This window comes from Neoarius graeffei, chromosome 7, assembly GCF_027579695.1.
Source record: "Neoarius graeffei isolate fNeoGra1 chromosome 7, fNeoGra1.pri, whole genome shotgun sequence".
In the NCBI taxonomy this organism is placed as follows: Eukaryota; Metazoa; Chordata; class Actinopteri; order Siluriformes; family Ariidae; genus Neoarius; species Neoarius graeffei.
Window position 1 is genome coordinate 96,210,773 of NC_083575.1, and position 17,039 is coordinate 96,227,811.

Genomic DNA, 17,039 nt, shown 5'->3' on the forward strand with positions numbered 1-17,039 from the left:
CGTTTATATAACGTTTTTTCAAATGTTTATAAAACGAAAAAATTGTCCACAAATTTTCGTTTTATAAACGTTATTTTGTAACGTTTCTGAAACATTAGCCAAACGTTTATACAACGTTATATAAATGTTTTTGTGTTTGCTGGGATTATACAGTATGAAATATGAAATGCTCCACAGATAAACAAATCAAAATTAAACCACAATTTCTCACTGATATCTCTATGATTAAACAGCAAATTAGAATAATGTTGATTTTATTTATTTCTAGTCTTTTAAAAAAAATTAAAAACACCAAAATTGTTTTGTAAAATACAATAAATTATATTTATATCATTTTCATGACTTGTAGTGATTGCCATATATTTATAATGAATGTTATATTTATTCCACAGAGCAGCTGAACGCTCCGCTCTGATTGGTCAGGATGTGTGTGTGTGTGTGTGTGTGTGTGTGTGTGTGTGTGTGTGTGTGTGTGTGAGACAGAGAGAGAGAGAGAGAGAGAGAGATCAGGAACATACAGTAAGATCAGAAACATTACAAACCTGCTTTCACTTTACTGAACTTTTGGCTGAAGGAAAATCTCCAGCACTTTTCTTGTTGTGTTAAATCTTTCCCTTTAAACTGTATAATTCTTTAACAGTATATTATTTTTATTATTAAGAATCCTGTGTCATCAGCCATGATTAAAAATAAAATCAGAATAAACGGTTTATCATTTATTATACAACCCCGATTCCAAAAAAGTTGGGACAAAGTACAAATTGTAAATAAAAACGGAATGCAATGATGTGGAAGTTTCAAAATTTCATATTTTATTCAGAATAGAACATAGATGGCATATCAAATGTTTAAACTGAGAAAATGTATCATTTAAAGAGAAAAATTAGGTGATTTTAAATTTCATGGCAACAACACATCTCAAAAAAGTTGGGACAAGGCCATGTTTCCCACTGTGAGACATCCCCTTTTCTCTTTACAACAGTCTGTAAACGTCTGGGGACTGAGGAGACAAGTTGCTCAAGTTTAGGGAGAGGAATGTTAACCCATTCTTGTCTAATGTAGGATTCTAGTTGCTCAACTGTCTTAGGTCTTTTTTGTCGTATCTTCCGTTTTATGATGCGCCAAATGTTTTCTATGGGTGAAAGATCTGGACTGCAGGCTGGCCAGTTCAGTACCCGGACCCTTCTTCTACGCAGCCATGATGCTGTAATTGATGCAGTATGTGGTTTGGCATTGTCATGTTGGAAAATGCAAGGTCTTCCCTGAAAGAGACGTCATCTGGATGGGAGCATATGTTGCTCTAGAACCTGGATATACCTTTCAGCATCGATGGTGTCTTTCCAGATGTGTAAGCTGCCCATGCCACACACCAGTGGCGGCTGGTAGTCTTTCAAACAGGGGAGGCTGGTCGGTTACGATATTTCCAGATTTTAAAAGAAAAAACACATCAATTTTGCCCATACTCTTGCCTCTGATCTGGCTGATTGTTGGCAGGGTCACAAACTGTGAAATAACAGGTTCTTTTGGCCCATTAGCCTACTGTCCAATATACATGATGGTGGTGTTAGTTTGGGGGGGGTATATTTTAACATTTTATATTTTAAAATTGTGGCATGTTGTTTAAAAATTGACCTCGGCTGTGTTTTTGTTTAAAAATGTTTTCCAAATTGTAGCGGTGTTTAATTCATATACATATATTCCAATATAATATACTCAGCATAAACATTTTAAATAGATTCTATATTTTTGGTCCATCCATGACATATTACTAAAGTAGCCTATTTACTGTTGTTGATGTGGGTCACTTGCTGTTAGCCAATTCACTTTCTCGTACCAGGAGAGCTGAAAGGAACGAGTATTATTCCCTACCTTTTTCACCAAGTCAGTTTGAGGCGTTGGTCTACCCTGCTGTTTAATTTTAATTTTTTCCTCAAAAGGAAGACTGGCAAATGGCTTCGCCAAAATTAAATCAGCAATGCTTGGCCTCCGTGCGCAGCTTTCTTGCTAGCTGACTAGCCCCCTCAAGTTCAAGTTCAGTCACTCAAATAAACAAAATTCCTGGAACTAAGATAGCAAACTTGACAACACTATATTTACACTTTATTTACAATGAAAATATATACAAACTAAAAAAGCTGGTAGAAACCGTATGTAATGAATGAAATCGAAATGTAAGCCGATCTCTTACAATACACCACAGCACTTGCGAATCCGCATGGGACTGAACTGATGTTGCCAGATACTGCTGACGTCTCATCTCATTCTCATCTCATTATCTGTAGCCGCTTTATCCTTCTACAGGGTCGCAGGCAAGCTGGAGCCTATCCCAGCTGACTACGGGCGAAAGGCGGGGTACACCCTGGACAAGTCGCCAGGTCATCACAGGGCTGACACATAGACACAGACAACCATTCACACTCACATTCACACCTACGCTCAATTTAGAGTCACCAGTTAACCTAACCTGCATGTCTTTGGACTGTGGGGGAAACCGGAGCACCCGGAGGAAACCCACGCGGACACGGGGAGAACATGCAAACTCCACACAGAAAGGCCCTCGCCGGCCCCGGGGCTCGAACCCAGGACCTTCTTGCTGTGAGGCGACAGCGCTAACCACTACACCACCGTGCCGCCCCACTGTCGAACTCCTTTCTGATATTGCTCCACTATTTGTCGGTGCAGAATTAGGGGGATTGGTGATCCTCTTCCCATCTTTACTTCTGAGAGCCGCTGCCACTCCAAGATGCTCTTTTTATACCCAGTCATGTTAATGACCTATTGCCAATTGACCTCCAGCTGTTCCTTTTTTGTACCTTTAACTTTTCCAGCCTCTTATTGCCCCTGTCCCAACTTTTTTGAGATGTGTTGCTGTCATGAAATTTCAAATGAGCCAATATTTGGCATGAAATTTCAAAATGTCTCACTTTCGACATTTGATATGTTGTCTATGTTCTATTGTGAATACAATATCAGTTTTTGAGATTTGTAAATTATTGCATTCCATTTTTATTTACAATTTGTACTTTGTCCCAACTTTTTTGGAATCGGGGTTGTATCTTGTATCTTTGATCTTTCACCTGAAAGACTGGTGAAAAGGGAAGTGCACTGGAAGCCACTTCCTGTTTATGGGAATGTGATCGTTTAAGGAGGACTTTAATAACATCAGTGTGTTTTGGACAGAAGTGTGATCAGTGGACTGTGAGATAAAGATCATTAGTGGTGTGAAAACAACACTTTGTTTATTACAGATCCTCTGAGTGACCCTGAAACCATGAAATGGTGAAACAGTGAAACCATGAAACGGTGAAATGCTGAAACAGTGAAACTGTGCTCCTGTCACATGAAACACTCTGAGAACTAAATCATCACCTCAGAGAAAACCAGAAAACCTGCAGCATCGGCACTGAGCTGTAAAACTGTTTACACTGAACACTTCATCATGGAGTTAAACACTATTCCACGAAACAAAATCATCTTTCAATAAAGAACCGGTGTTTATTCATGATCACTTTGTTTATGTCACATTGATATTTATTTTATATTTCAGGGCTTCAAATAAATATATTTCTTTATTTAAAGTGACTTACAGCTGGGACGGCACGGTGGTGTAGTGGTTAGCGCTGTCGCCTCACAGCAAGAAGGTCCGGGTTCGAGCCCCGGGGCCGGCGAGGGCCTTTCTGTGTGGAGTTTGCATGTTCTCCCCGTGTCCGCGTGGGTTTCCTCCGGGTGCTCCGGTTTCCCCCACAGTCCAAAGACATGCAGGTTAGGTTAACTGGTGACTCTAAATTGAGCGTAGGTGTGAATGTGAGTGTGAATGGTTGTCTGTGTCTATGTGTCAGCCCTGTGATGACCTGGCGACTTGTCCAGGGTGAACCCCGCCTTTCGCCCGTAGTCAGCTGGAATAGGCTCCAGCTCGCCTGCGACCCTGTAGAACAGGATAAAGCGGCTAGAGATAATGGATGGATGGACTTACAGCAGAAATTCAGAACTTTGTAAGGAGAATGTTTGTGATTTCACACTGAAAAGTGCCTTCCTGTGGCTCAGCAAAGGTCTGGACATTCATAACGTTTTATTTTATTATCATTAGACGAATATTAAACAGCTTTAAGATGTTCTTAAAGTATCCTAAAAGTTTACAAAATGCTAAATTTCAGTGTATTTACTAATAACTTTAAGAATTCTTATCGTATCGCTTTGTGACTTTCCATGATGTTTTAAAGATAAAGAGAATGAAATGCTGTTAAAAAGAACATTTAAGACGTCACTTAAAGTTACTAAACTTAACATTTTAACATACTTTTAAATAAAAGTCACGACTACTTTTAAGAACAACAATAAAGGGTCTTAAAGTTACGAGTGTTAAAATTGAACACTTTTTAAATTTAACAAATTAAAAAAGTTCAGTAAAGTTACTCAAATACACAATTAAATTTAAGGTTCCTTTAAGATTTAGATTAAATACAATTAAATTCACGTTTTCACCGAGTGTTTGGATTTTATCGTTTATAATGGACTTTACGCGTAACTATAAATGGATAAAAAGTACACGTGCTCATTAGTGGCAACGTGAACTCTGCGTTATCGCACAATTGTTTATCTTATCGTTTACCTGATTCGCACAGCTGCACAGTTGTTTATTTATTTTATCTTATTTTTATCTTGTTTATTTAGTTCTTATTTCTTAATATCTTAGAATAGACCATTGTTATGTAGCTCCTTTATTAGAATAAACTGTCTTTATTTAGTATTTATTTATTTATTTCGCACCTTAACTCCAGGCCAAATTCCTTGTAGTTGCAACAATTACTTGGCAATAAAACTTTTTCTGGTTCTGATTCTGATATTTAAGATCTGCTGATTATTAGTGCAGCGTCCGACGTACAAGTCGCCGTGAACAAGCTGTTACCATGGAAACTATGGATAAGGTTTTAGAATAAGTGCATTAATATAAACCTACTACTACCACCACCACTGTCAGAGCTGCTGTTACAGAGAATTAATCAACCCCTTCTGACCAATCACGATCCAGACTTCAGCAGCTGTGTTAAATGAACAGGAGACACACATCACACTGACAGTGTGGGGTTTTTATGAAAATGTTGCAGCGTTTTATAAAATAATAGCGATAACTTTTTTATTTTACGATCATCCTGAATGTGAAACCTTTATTTTGAGTGAGCAGTAAACTCTGACTCATTACCGCCCCCTGCAGGCTGCTTCCCTCCATCACGGCTCATGGTTCATGTGGAAATGTGCTCGCAGGGCCAAACTCCTGTCTTCTTAAGATAAAGTAATAAATGTACCCATCAGTGATCAGTGTAAGGTTTCATGTTCAGCACCTGCATCAGATTATTTACTGTTAAAAATGATAAAGTGGACTGTTTCGGATTTGCGTTGATGCGACCCTTACGAAAATCTACCATGGTTTACTATGGTTTTACCATGGTTTTTATGTAGTAACCATGATTCTACCATGGTATTTCATGGTGATTCTAAGTACTATGAACCAACCATAGCATTACTGTGGTTCATCCATGGTAGTAACCATGGATGTACTATGGTATTTCATGGTGATTCTAAGTACTATGAACCAACCATAGTATTACTGTGGTTTATCCATAGTACTGCAGTAGCTGTGGTAGCATCATAGTTGTACGTGTAATAGGTCATAGTAACTACGAAATTAGTTTAAAAAGGGATAGTATGGTTTTTAAAAGGATGCACTAACTGTAGTATTACCATGCTTTCGTCCAACGGTCAATGCTGTAGAGAAGGATCTCGATTAACAGCCCAGATACATTAACATTTACTTAGAACCTAAAAATGTAAGTAAACATTGAGGTAAAATGCACCATAGTTTTCATGGTTACCCAAAAAACCATGAAAACCATGAATAACTATAAACCATGGTAAAACCATGGTTAGTTTTCGTAAGGGGAGTCGGTAAGGATAACACACAGACGAAACAGAAGGAGACGCGAGGCTGGGGCTCAACTCTTTCTCTCCCAGACTGTAGACTCATGCATCAATCAGTAACAGCTGGAACAGGTGATTACATCATCTGACACACCCCCTAGATTTGATCAGCATTTGGAATGCTATTTTTCACACACGTCCATAAAACATGGAACGGTGTGTGCATGTGAGACCGTACGATAACGACCATAAACAAAGAGGATTATTTACTCCGTCATCATTATTCATCCAAAATGGCTTTGGAAGGGGGAGGAGCTAACAGCTGGCAGAGTAATCTAATCACACACTGTCCAATCAAAATAGTACACATGACAAACACAAGCTCACTGGGCTTTCTGTCTGTCTGTTTAAATGAAAGACTTGCAAATTTTCTGTTTCTTTGACAGTCAGAGGAAACGTATCATGAACCCAGAAGAGCTTTTTTTTTTTTTTAATTATTTTCAACAATTTGTAAAGAATTTTGAAATCACGAATGTGTGAGGGGCGGCACGGTGGCGTAGTGGTTAGCGCTGTCGCCTCACAGCAAGAAGGTCCGGGTTCGAGCCCCGTGGCCGGCGAGGGCCTTTCTGTGCGGAGTTTGCATGTTCTCCCCGTGTCCGCGTGGGTTTCCTCCGGGTGCTCCGGTTTCCCCCACAGTCCAAAGACATGCAGGTTAGGTTAACTGGTGACTCTAAATTGAGCGTAGGTGTGAATGTGAGTGTGAATGGTTGTCTGTGTCTATGTGTCAGCCCTGTGATGACCTGGCGACTTGTCCAGGGTGAACCCCGCCTTTCGCCCGTAGTCAGCTGGGATAGGCTCCAGCTTGCCTGCGACCCTGTAGGACAGGATAAAGCGGCTACAGATAACGAGATGAGATGAGACGAATGTGTGATAATTTACACAACTTTTCTGATTACTCCATCAGTGAGATCTCAGCACTAACAGTCTCGTTATCATGATGTCGATCAGTAAAACACTAGATTTCAGTTTTTCTCAGAACTGTGTGATGATTTTTTTCTTTTCTTTAAAGTTAAATACAGTTGAAGGAGATCTGTAGCTCTGTACGTCTAAAGGAACCGTCAAATCAAACTCGGTTTCAGAGCTTTTCATTTTTCTGTGTTACATCAACACACGAGTGCATCTCGAAAAAAAACAGCATTGTTGATTTTAATTTTATATTTCATCAATTTTATGATTTTTTTAAAATAACTCATCCAGGGTTAATATTAATAGTCTTCTGTTCATCCAATTAAATACTCTCGAGAATGTATATGCCCCGCCCACAGGGGTGTGTTTTGCTCTATTGCTGGGTTTCACGTGACGTCACATCCGCCTCATTAGTTATTCAAAACTTTAGCTGGTGGTCGACCAAAGCTCAGTTGACAAAGCGTTTGTACGGAGAAGGTGCGTTGCTCGCATGAAAAATGCCTCACGCTTGTGTTGTTTTAGGTTGTTCGAATTGATCAAACCATGAAACTGATAAAAGTTTCTTCAGGGTTCCCCGTGAACTCATAAAAAAAGGGTGAACGAACACAGGATTTCACAAAAAGACGTGGAGAAAGGTGGCTTTCGAACCTCTCAATGAAATGGAAGGGAGCCGAGTCGAAGCGTGCTGGAGTTCGCAGTGATCACTTGGTGAAAGGTTTGTATTTCCCTCTCAGCTCCGGCCTTAGTGTTTCCCAAATACTTTTCGTGCTATGTGTCGTTATTTTACGGTACCTTTTTTAGTCACGAAGTGCTAAAGTCCCCAGCTGTTTCTTTATTTACTCCTCACAAAGTCCATATGCATGAAGGCTGTGACAAAATTCTTCCCCAGCCGTACAGTTACAATGCGCCGTGATCACTTCTCCGTCTTGTTTAACTCAGATCCAGGTCTTTAAAGGGGTTTCTGATGATCTGTGTGAATGATTTAGCTGAGAGATAAGAGCCAACACAAGCGAGAATCAAGTGAACTGTTGTTTGTTTACACTTAAACTCGCAACGCTTCGTTGTAAAGACATGAACGAAAAGCTTAAAAAAAAAAAAATACTTACACGGGCAAAAACAATCCAGGATTCATTGGGCAGCGACTTGATGCCGAGGTCCTTTACCCAGCCACATACAAAAAACTTTTGTAAGCCTCCTCCATACTCTTCCACACTTTCATCTGTTTTGCGGTGTAGAAGGACGTCTGCAACACCAGATAGTTGGAGATGTCGGGGAACTCGACTGAAGGGTCGTTTTCGAGATTGTATGACAAATCCTTCTTTCCCAGACTGTAGGGGTCGATTCCATCGCACACAGCGATCTTCTGAATATATCTAAAGCCAGCAGCGGCTTCTACAGTACGAGCGTACTCTGATAAGTTATCGCTAGATGTTTGCACTACGGCAGCCGTTTGGACCACCAGCTATTTCACTTCCTGTAAAACCACAAAGAAAAGTCATGTGACTGAAACCCAGCAATAGTAGCAACTTTAAAAATGAGCAGAAAATGTGTGTGTTCTAAACACTGTTTATTCCCCTTTAACAACTGAATCTCAAATATTTTGAGGTTATTACTCTGGAAGATGGCAGAGTTTGGGTGAATTGGCTTTGTGATTTTTTTTTTTTCCCGAAGCACCGATTTCCAGACTCGGCGCTGTCCAGTGCTGGAATGTCATGACCTCAGGCTGACGGAGAAATCCATCTTCATACACAATCAGAGACGACGAGATCATGTTTTTCTCCCATGTGGACGAGTCAGATGTCTCTCAGTCACCATCAGCAACGCCGACACAAACACGGACACCACGAAAGCACACGCCGTCTCGACATCGAGGACATCCTCCTGGTTCAAGTGGGCGAGAAGGTTTTGGTGAGAAATCCTCCACAGCGGAGAGAAAGTCTCAGTAAACTCCTCAGTGTTCACCGACGCCACTGTCGGGTTTGTTTAGATTAGCCGAGGGCGTGGCCTGGCGTATCCCTGCTTTGAATGGAAACGTGTCAGCAGACAGGATCAGTCACTGCGAGCAGATTTCAGAACGGAGTATAAAGAGTTATCAAACCATAACACACCAAACAAGCCGAGATGTAGAGCACAGGTTTATTTAAATACACAAAAGTCTTAATATTTAAAAAAAATTGAAACCTAGAACAAAAAAAAAAAAATTACACCAGACTCAACAAACAGAAACTAACACAAACACAGAAGCGTTCTCTCACACTGGAAGACGTTTTGAAATTCTCCATTCTGGTGTTTAAGTGAAATCAAAAGAAAAACACAGACGTGATGAAGGTCGAATCCTGTGCATGGTTTTGTTTTCTCCTCCCCCCCTTCATCATCATCATCATCATCATCTTCACAACACAACTGACACTAAAATGAAAAAAAAAAAATAGTCTGGAAAGTTTTCTTTTCAGGATCTTATAAACACTGATGGCAGTACTGCGAGTCTTTTTGCAGGAAGTTCGCACTCCGTTTCCTGGTCCACGTCCCACGTCTGTAACACTCCTTCACCAGCTTTGGGAGTGGTTTTTTTTTTTGAATGAATGAATGACGGTTTCGTATAACAAGTGTGTTAAATTCACTAGACTGGAAACTCACTCCAGTGTGAAGCTCAGAGGAATAAAGTGAATCTGAAGAGACGCTCGTGCTGAAGTGATGTGGTTTAACAAAAGGAAACGGCGTCACACCGCAGTGAATCGTGGGACACGTGTAGTGATGCTGATTCGCTACTGAAAAACGTGAGCGATGGCGGATGGGCGGGGTTTAATCCGGGGCGAGTGGACGAGGGAGTGTCACTCTTTGGTCTCGCTCCACAGATCCACGCCGGCTCGTAACGAGGAGCTGCGGATTTATTCACTGCTCTCGGAGGATTTTAACTCGGACCAATCAGGACGTGGAGATGATTTTCCTGGACCGAGTCGGTTCAACTCCGATTCTCTCAGCACACGGAATCGATTTAAAATCAAACCCATGATGGTGTCTGTCACGGCGTGTTCTCATTCTCGTGTTTAGTGCGTGAGGTGTGAATCTGTGGAGTGTGTACGGTCCGGAACGTTCCGTGTGCGTGGCTCAGGCTCGCCGTCTCGTCCTGGCAACTCCTTTCTGAGCCACTACCTGGAGCGGCGGTCCTTCTTGGGCCTCTCTGTGCTCTTGTCCATGGTCTTCTCGCTGTCCCCTCGGCACTTGGGGCAGTACCACTTACCCTTGGGTTTGTAGGTGAGTCTGACGCAGGAGAAGTGGAACCACTCGATGGGGCACTGCTCGTTATCGCAGCCGATCATCTCCCCGTAGGAAACCTGCTCACACAGGCAGTACGTCGGCTCGTTGGGGTCGATGTTGAACTCCACGGCGGGAGACACTTCGCGTTCCGACTTGGCTTTCGAGCGCTTCTTCTTCTTCGCCGATTTGGACTTTTTCTCGCGGGGCGGCTGAGCCGCAGGTTCGTCGCTCGGATCCTCCAGGACGCCGTTGGCGCCGTTAGCGCTGTAAGACGAGTCGCGGCTCTCGCTGTTGCGGTGGCGGCGAGGCCTGCGTGACGACGAGCGCTCTGCGACAGCGTTGGCTGCAGCGCCGCTGCTTCCCGTCTCGTGTCGAGATTTTTCAGCCGGTCTTTCGGCTTCGCTGGGGTCCAAGAAGCAGGGCGAGTGCGCCTCCATCTGGCGCGAGCGGTTCTCCACCACCTCCATCATCTGCGTGACCACGTGGATCTTCTCGTCGCCGAGCTCCTGGCTGCTGATGAGGGCGCGCTGCAGCTGCATCTGGAGACGCTTCCTCTGAGCGCCGTCCGCCTCCTTCTTATACTTCTCAAACACCTCGTCCACCTCCTTTAAGATCTCTGAAAGAAAAACACACAAACAGATGTTTTCAGAGGTGTGGCCAAACGTGAGAGTTCAAATCCCACGACTGACTTTAAGTCAAACTTTTATCAAAACTTACACACTTTCCTTTCACCCAAAGACGTGTTTGAAGCTAAAACCATAAACCATAACCCTGACCTCAAATCTCACGGGTCATTTCATCACTAACCAATCAATGAGATCAGATTACTCTGACTTTCAGATCATTTCAGGACTAATTTAGTCGGGACCCATCAGTGCCTTCAGATGCTTTTAGTTTGGACTCCATCACCTCGTGGTCTACAACCAAAACTCCTCCACCATCCACTTCACTCCCAAGTGTAGCCACGACTTCTTACGATATATAGTAGAACTACATTTTAAAATCTAATTTCTGGGGGAAAATAAACAACATGCAGATATCACCATAAAGGAAACTAACCATCTAGAGATGGAAAGACGGTTTAGACGAGAAACTGACACGGAAAAACGGCTATTTTGTTACTGAAACACTCGGGGATGGGCGGAGCTAAACTAAACGTGATGCTGTGTTCAGCCAGCAGGGGCGCTAGAGCTGTGGAGGCTTCACTTTTTAAAGACTGGCCTTGTTTCCCCACAGTCGATGGTCTGGATCAATAACAGGAGTTTAAAACAATCACATGTGAAGTCGCTGTTAGTTTGGAACGTGTTTATGTTCAGATCAGTTAAATTCGGATTAATCGGAATATTCGGATGATTTTAATTTGGTTGGATCGTTGCGCTGAGTTACACAGAGAGGTTTAGAGCATAATTATTTTGGATGAAACAGATTTCATTCTTTTACTTCAGAGCTCCAGAGCGAAACTAAACATTTAAGATGTTAAACGCGTCTAACAAAGTGTACGATTGATTTTTAGCCAAACTGTGAAACAGCCAAAACCCCTCACTCACCGGTAATTCATTTTAGATAACATACGGCTTCCAGATACAGGAATAAAAAGAAAATCCGTTAAACACCACGTTTAAGTTCAGTTTGCTCATCGTGTCTCAACTACACATCATCCATTAACTATTCAAACTTTATCAATCAGACTGAGAGAAACACCTGGCTATTATTACAACGTCCGATCTGTCGGACACCAGGTATCAGTCCGACACCGCGCCCATTTACTCGTCGGTAAAGACAGGAAAGAAACTACCACGATCTGGAGATATTTCACGATTACTGATCAGTGTAAAGTGACTCAAACATGCTCTGTGAAAACAAAACACAGTCACGTGATGAAACATCCGTCTGGCGTTTAAAACAGAAAACGGAAAGCGGTGAAGGAGTACGAGCACTTAAAATCCGAGACGCATTCAGAACAACGTTATTCCGAAACCTTTTATAAAACCACTATGTTTCCAGGTAGGCGCACAACCGGATCGACGCCAACCAATCAGGAGTCACCTGACTCTTGACGCACGACTTCAACGAGGGCATGAGTGCATTGCTGTATGCCACGATATCACTAGATTCGTCACTGAATCAGAAGCGACGCGTGTTCGAGTGTGAAAAACGTGTGACGTCGTCCTACAGTATACACAGTGATCCGAAAACGCCATCACTTGTTGTCATGAGGGGTGTTCACACGGCACATATTCGCAGCGATGCTGCACCGATGTATTTTGTTGCGATATATCTTACACCGGTGTAAATTTTGTAGAGCGTTCACACGTCACAAACCTGCTTACTAGAGAGAAGCGTGTTAGCACCGGTGCAGCCCCACTTGCGTTCACACGGCAGTTTTTGCGACCGTGCTATACGATAGTAATAATGCGGAAATGAAATATGCGCATGCGTGAAAATGTACTTCCTTTTCCCGGTTGTCATGGCATCACCAAGCGCCGGGAAAACAACGTGGATGAAGACACGCAGTTCTGTTGTTGTTGATATTTGCCATTTCGGAAGCGCAAAATACCAGGATGCAAATTATGCAATGCCCGTATGTAATCAACTCTCCTCACGCGTAGCGAGTCTACCCCTGTAGCGTTCAGACGGCCTGTTTTATATCGGTGCTGCCCCGCAAACTAGCATTTACTCCGGAGTAAATTTCTTAAACCACCTCCTGATCAGGGTTAGATTTGCACCGGTTTAAGCAGCTTTCAGGGGCGACACCGGTATAACTTTGTACCGTGTGAACGCTCTACCGGGGCAGCCCCGGTGCTACACCGGAGTAAAAGTTGCCGTGTGAACACCCCTATGGTAATGGAGTTAAAATTAACTGGAGTAAAATCCCAGACGATAACTCGGACGCTACCACGATGACGAAGAGTGTGTAGGAGACAGCGCACCTGTACAGGAACGCATTTACAGTACAGACTTCATTACCTGCTCAGGTGTGTCTGTGTGCGTGTGTGTATGGCTAGGGCACGATAAAAACATGGAACGGATCTGATTTGTCAGGATCGGGATCAGAAATGAATCTCAGGGCGAAATGACAGTCCTGGACGCCTGGGCTTTATATCCAACAGCCTGCAGGGACAGACGGAGGTGAAGGGACACAAAAATGGAGTGATATCTGAGGGATTTTACAGAAAGAAAGAAAGAGTTTCATTGAGATTGAAATGAAAGCAGAAAAGAGAACAGGGTGGAGGAGTGATGAGCAAAATGGCTGAAGGCAGGTAGAGAGAGAGAGAGAGAGAGAGAGAGAGAGATTCATATGAAAGTGAAAATGTGATTAATATATTCTGACTGATGATGATGATGATGATGATGAGTGTTGTGTGTGGGTGTTTATAGTTATAAGCCCCTGAATCTGAGGTAACTGGAGACCCAGAAACACAAGCTCAGGATTAAAACAAGCCCCAGAGACGGTTTAACAGCACAAACCTTGGTATTTGGTGTCGATTTCCCTCAGGAGTGAGACATTTCTCTGAATGTCCAGAGGAAGGGACTCGACACACTCCAGGTAATCCTCCACATAGCTCACCAGCTGCGATTTCTCCGCGCTCGGGTAATGTCCTAACATCGTCCAAGCGCCGCATGAAGCACCCAGGAGAGGCTCGGTATAAAATAAACCGCCCGGAAGTTTGATTAAAGCTCTCTCCGAGCTGCTGCTTCTCTCTCGCTTCTTTCCTTTCCGGGCAAAATTCACTTCTCTGACTACCACAACTCCCCTCAAACAAAACTGCGGCTAGCGCGCATGCGCAAGATCCGCCCATCTTAAAAAATTGCCGCGTTTGGTGCGGGGAGGGGAGGGGAGGGGAGGGGGAGCCGCGCGCGTGTCATTCTGCGTCCTCAGGACCCGGTTGAGGCGGCTGTGACAAACGCCTGATTAAAATATTCAAACGAAGAACATTTCTTGAAAATAAATCTGCTAAAATCTTGAATCAAACACGGCAACTTTAAAACCTTTTGGCATTGTGTTCCAAATCAGGCTAAAGAATTTTATTCCATAGTTGTTGTTCTCAGAGGTCTTCAGCTTTTACTCTGTATTAAAGCAGAACTGAAGGCCATTTTTTTTTTTATCATCATCTCTAGCTGCTTTATCCTGTTCTACAGGGTCGCAGGCGAGCTGGATCCTATCCCAGCTGACTACAGGCGAAAGGCGGGGTACACCCTGGACAAGTCGCCAGGTCATCACAGGGCTGACACTTATGGCCCTTTTCCACTACCCTTTTTCAGCTCGCTTCAGCCCGACACGGCTCGCGTTTCGACTACGTCAGAGCAGCACGACTCAGCTCGCTTCAGCCCTGCTTAGCACCCAAAACTCGCACGGTTTTGGAGTGGGGCTGAAGCGAGCCAAACCGAGCCGAGTGGGGCTAGGGGCGTGAGGAGACACTCCCCTGTGCACTGATTGGTGAGGAGGAGTGTCCTCACACGCCCACACACGCCCCGCGAGCACGCTGGGATCTGTAAACACCGTAAACCCGGAAGAAGAAGAATTACTTATTACGAGAATTTCTGAAGCCTTATGCGCCTCGCCTCATCTATACACTCTTGCCAGTATCTGTTGGCGTTGTTGGTGACAACAAGCCACAACACCAAGACCAGCAACACTAACGACTCCATGTCCTCCATGTTTATTGTTTACTATCCGGGTCGTGAGACTACCGCTTAAAAGGTCACTGATGTCACTGTTTGCGCCACCTAACGACGTCACGTGACGTCCACCCACTTTCGCTAACTCCACCCAATGTGTCCACCCACTTCCAGCCAGCACGGTTCAGCGCGGTTGTAGTCGAAATGCAACTCCAACAGCCCCACTCAGCACGGCACGGCTCAGCCCGACTCAGCCGCGTTGGTAGTGGAAAAGCGGCAATAGACACAGACAACCATTCACACTCACATTCACACCTACGGTCAATTTAGAGTCACCAGTTAACCTAACCTGCATGTCTTTGGACTGTGGGGGAAACCGGAGCACCCGGAGGAAACCCACACGGACACGGGGAGAACATGCAAACTCCGCACAGAAAGGCCCTCGCCGGCCACGGGGCTCGAACCCGGACCTTCTTGCTGTGAGGCAACAGCGCTAACCACTACACCACCGTGCCACCTTATCAACATTCTATTTCTCATTTTATTAAATATCAGATTGCATGTTTGATCACTATTTTGTCGTTGCTATAGCAAGTTATGAGTTTGAAATATGCTCTGTAATATATCAGTCCATATGTCAAAGCAATTGAGCAGCACGGTGGTGTAGTGGTTAGCGCTGTCGCCTCACAGCAAGAAGGTTCTGGGTTTGAACCCAGATGGCGAGGGCCTTTCTGTGCGGAGTTTGCATATTCTCCCTGTGTCTGCTCCAGTGATCCGGTGTCCCCCAAAGACATGCAGTTAGGTTAACGTGGAGTGGCCTTGGGCTGAGGTGCCCTTGAGCAAGGTACTGAACCCCTGGCTGCTCCCTGGGTGCTCTAGTATGGTTGCCCACTGCTCTGGGTGTGTGCGTGTGTTCACTGCTTCAGATGGGTAAAATGCAGAAGATGAATTTCACTGTGCTTGAAGTGTGCATGTGACAAATAAAGGTTTCTTCTTCAATAGTCGTAAACAAGATTCGTTGAGACCTGTGCGAGACATCGTAGGACGGAAGTAAAACGTACAGCAGAAATCAAAGTGACCAACATCTGCTAACATTGTCAAAAGACGTGCGCGCCCTCTTTCGAATGCTGATGTAATCAAGCCAGAAGTTTTGTTTGTTTTGATAGCAGTCAGGAAAGTTTGAAAAAAGTTGGCAGTAATCGTCATTTAAACTTGTTTTTGTGTAATATTTCGTTTGGAAAACAGTTTTCAAAATGGCGGCACTGACACCTGGCTGACACTTCTTCACGTTTCGAAATCTCGCACAAGTCTCGTGAAGATCGCGCGGATAAGCGACGCCTGCCGTGGACCAAACAAACTAAATTCAACACGGCTAAAAACCGAATAGGCCGATAAGTATAATATTTAACTGCAATTAGTTGTACAGTAAATACGAGTCATGATATAAGGTTACTCAAACTGAAAGCGTAATTGAATAACATGTTAATTAAGAAATAAAGCAAGTTTAAAAATGACTTCAGTTCTCATTTAAACATTTACTTATTGTTATTGTATGCTCTAACTTTTATTCCCATGTTGATCATGTAACTCCTTTTGGACCACAATGGAAATGCCCCTTAATCCCCATTGCTCCCAGGTCCGCTCTGACCCGGAGTGGTAGCACCTGCCTGGGTTCCAGCTATGGGTTAAATAGTACATCACTAATAAGGCACTGGCAGCAGGGTGCTTTTCGGTGCAGTGTGGCAGATGAACCCAACAGGGTCAATGGCACACCACCAGATGGCATGTGGAAGAGCCACTCAAATGGCCATTGGATGGCATCACTTGGTAAGTCAGTTGTCACTGCGGGGCAACTTCCATACCCGTCAGGTCTGTGGCACTTTTGTGCACCACTTGGCATCAGGTCTGGAGGTCCAGAGAGACAACACGATGGGGGCATGACATCATTTGTCTTACCTTACTGTGCAAGGTGCTTCATTAGGAGAGGAGCTCTGGTGCGGGCCTCGCAGCCCATCTGCGTTTCTGCGCATCCTAATGAAGCAGTCATCATCGCTAGCGATGGACAGCCAACAATGATTGTTATTATATCATTTTTATACAATGTAATTTTAATAACGAATAAATCAATTCAATTACGGTAAACACTTATTTAACAAAATTGAAGGATTGAACTTTCTTCTTATCTCAGACTTTGACATTAATAAACTTCTTGTATCATTATCAGAGTTCCATAAACACATTTTGTAATATTGGAAAATGTTCTATGGATGTAACTTTTC

General features: G+C 43.5%; 1 protein-coding gene across 1 annotated transcript; it reads right to left on the reverse strand.

The window, feature by feature from the left end:
• Nucleotides 1-9,004: 9,004 nt before the first annotated feature.
• ing2 (inhibitor of growth family, member 2) lies at nucleotides 9,005-13,901 on the reverse strand. The gene is made up of 2 exons (XM_060924896.1): nucleotides 13,609-13,901; nucleotides 9,005-10,756 (listed from the first exon to the last, which is right to left on the reverse strand). The coding sequence occupies exons 1-2, from the start codon at nucleotides 13,745-13,747 to the stop codon at nucleotides 10,032-10,034; spliced, it is 864 nt and encodes a 287-aa protein (XP_060780879.1). The 5' UTR covers nucleotides 13,748-13,901; the 3' UTR covers nucleotides 9,005-10,031.
• Nucleotides 13,902-17,039: the final 3,138 nt, after the last annotated feature.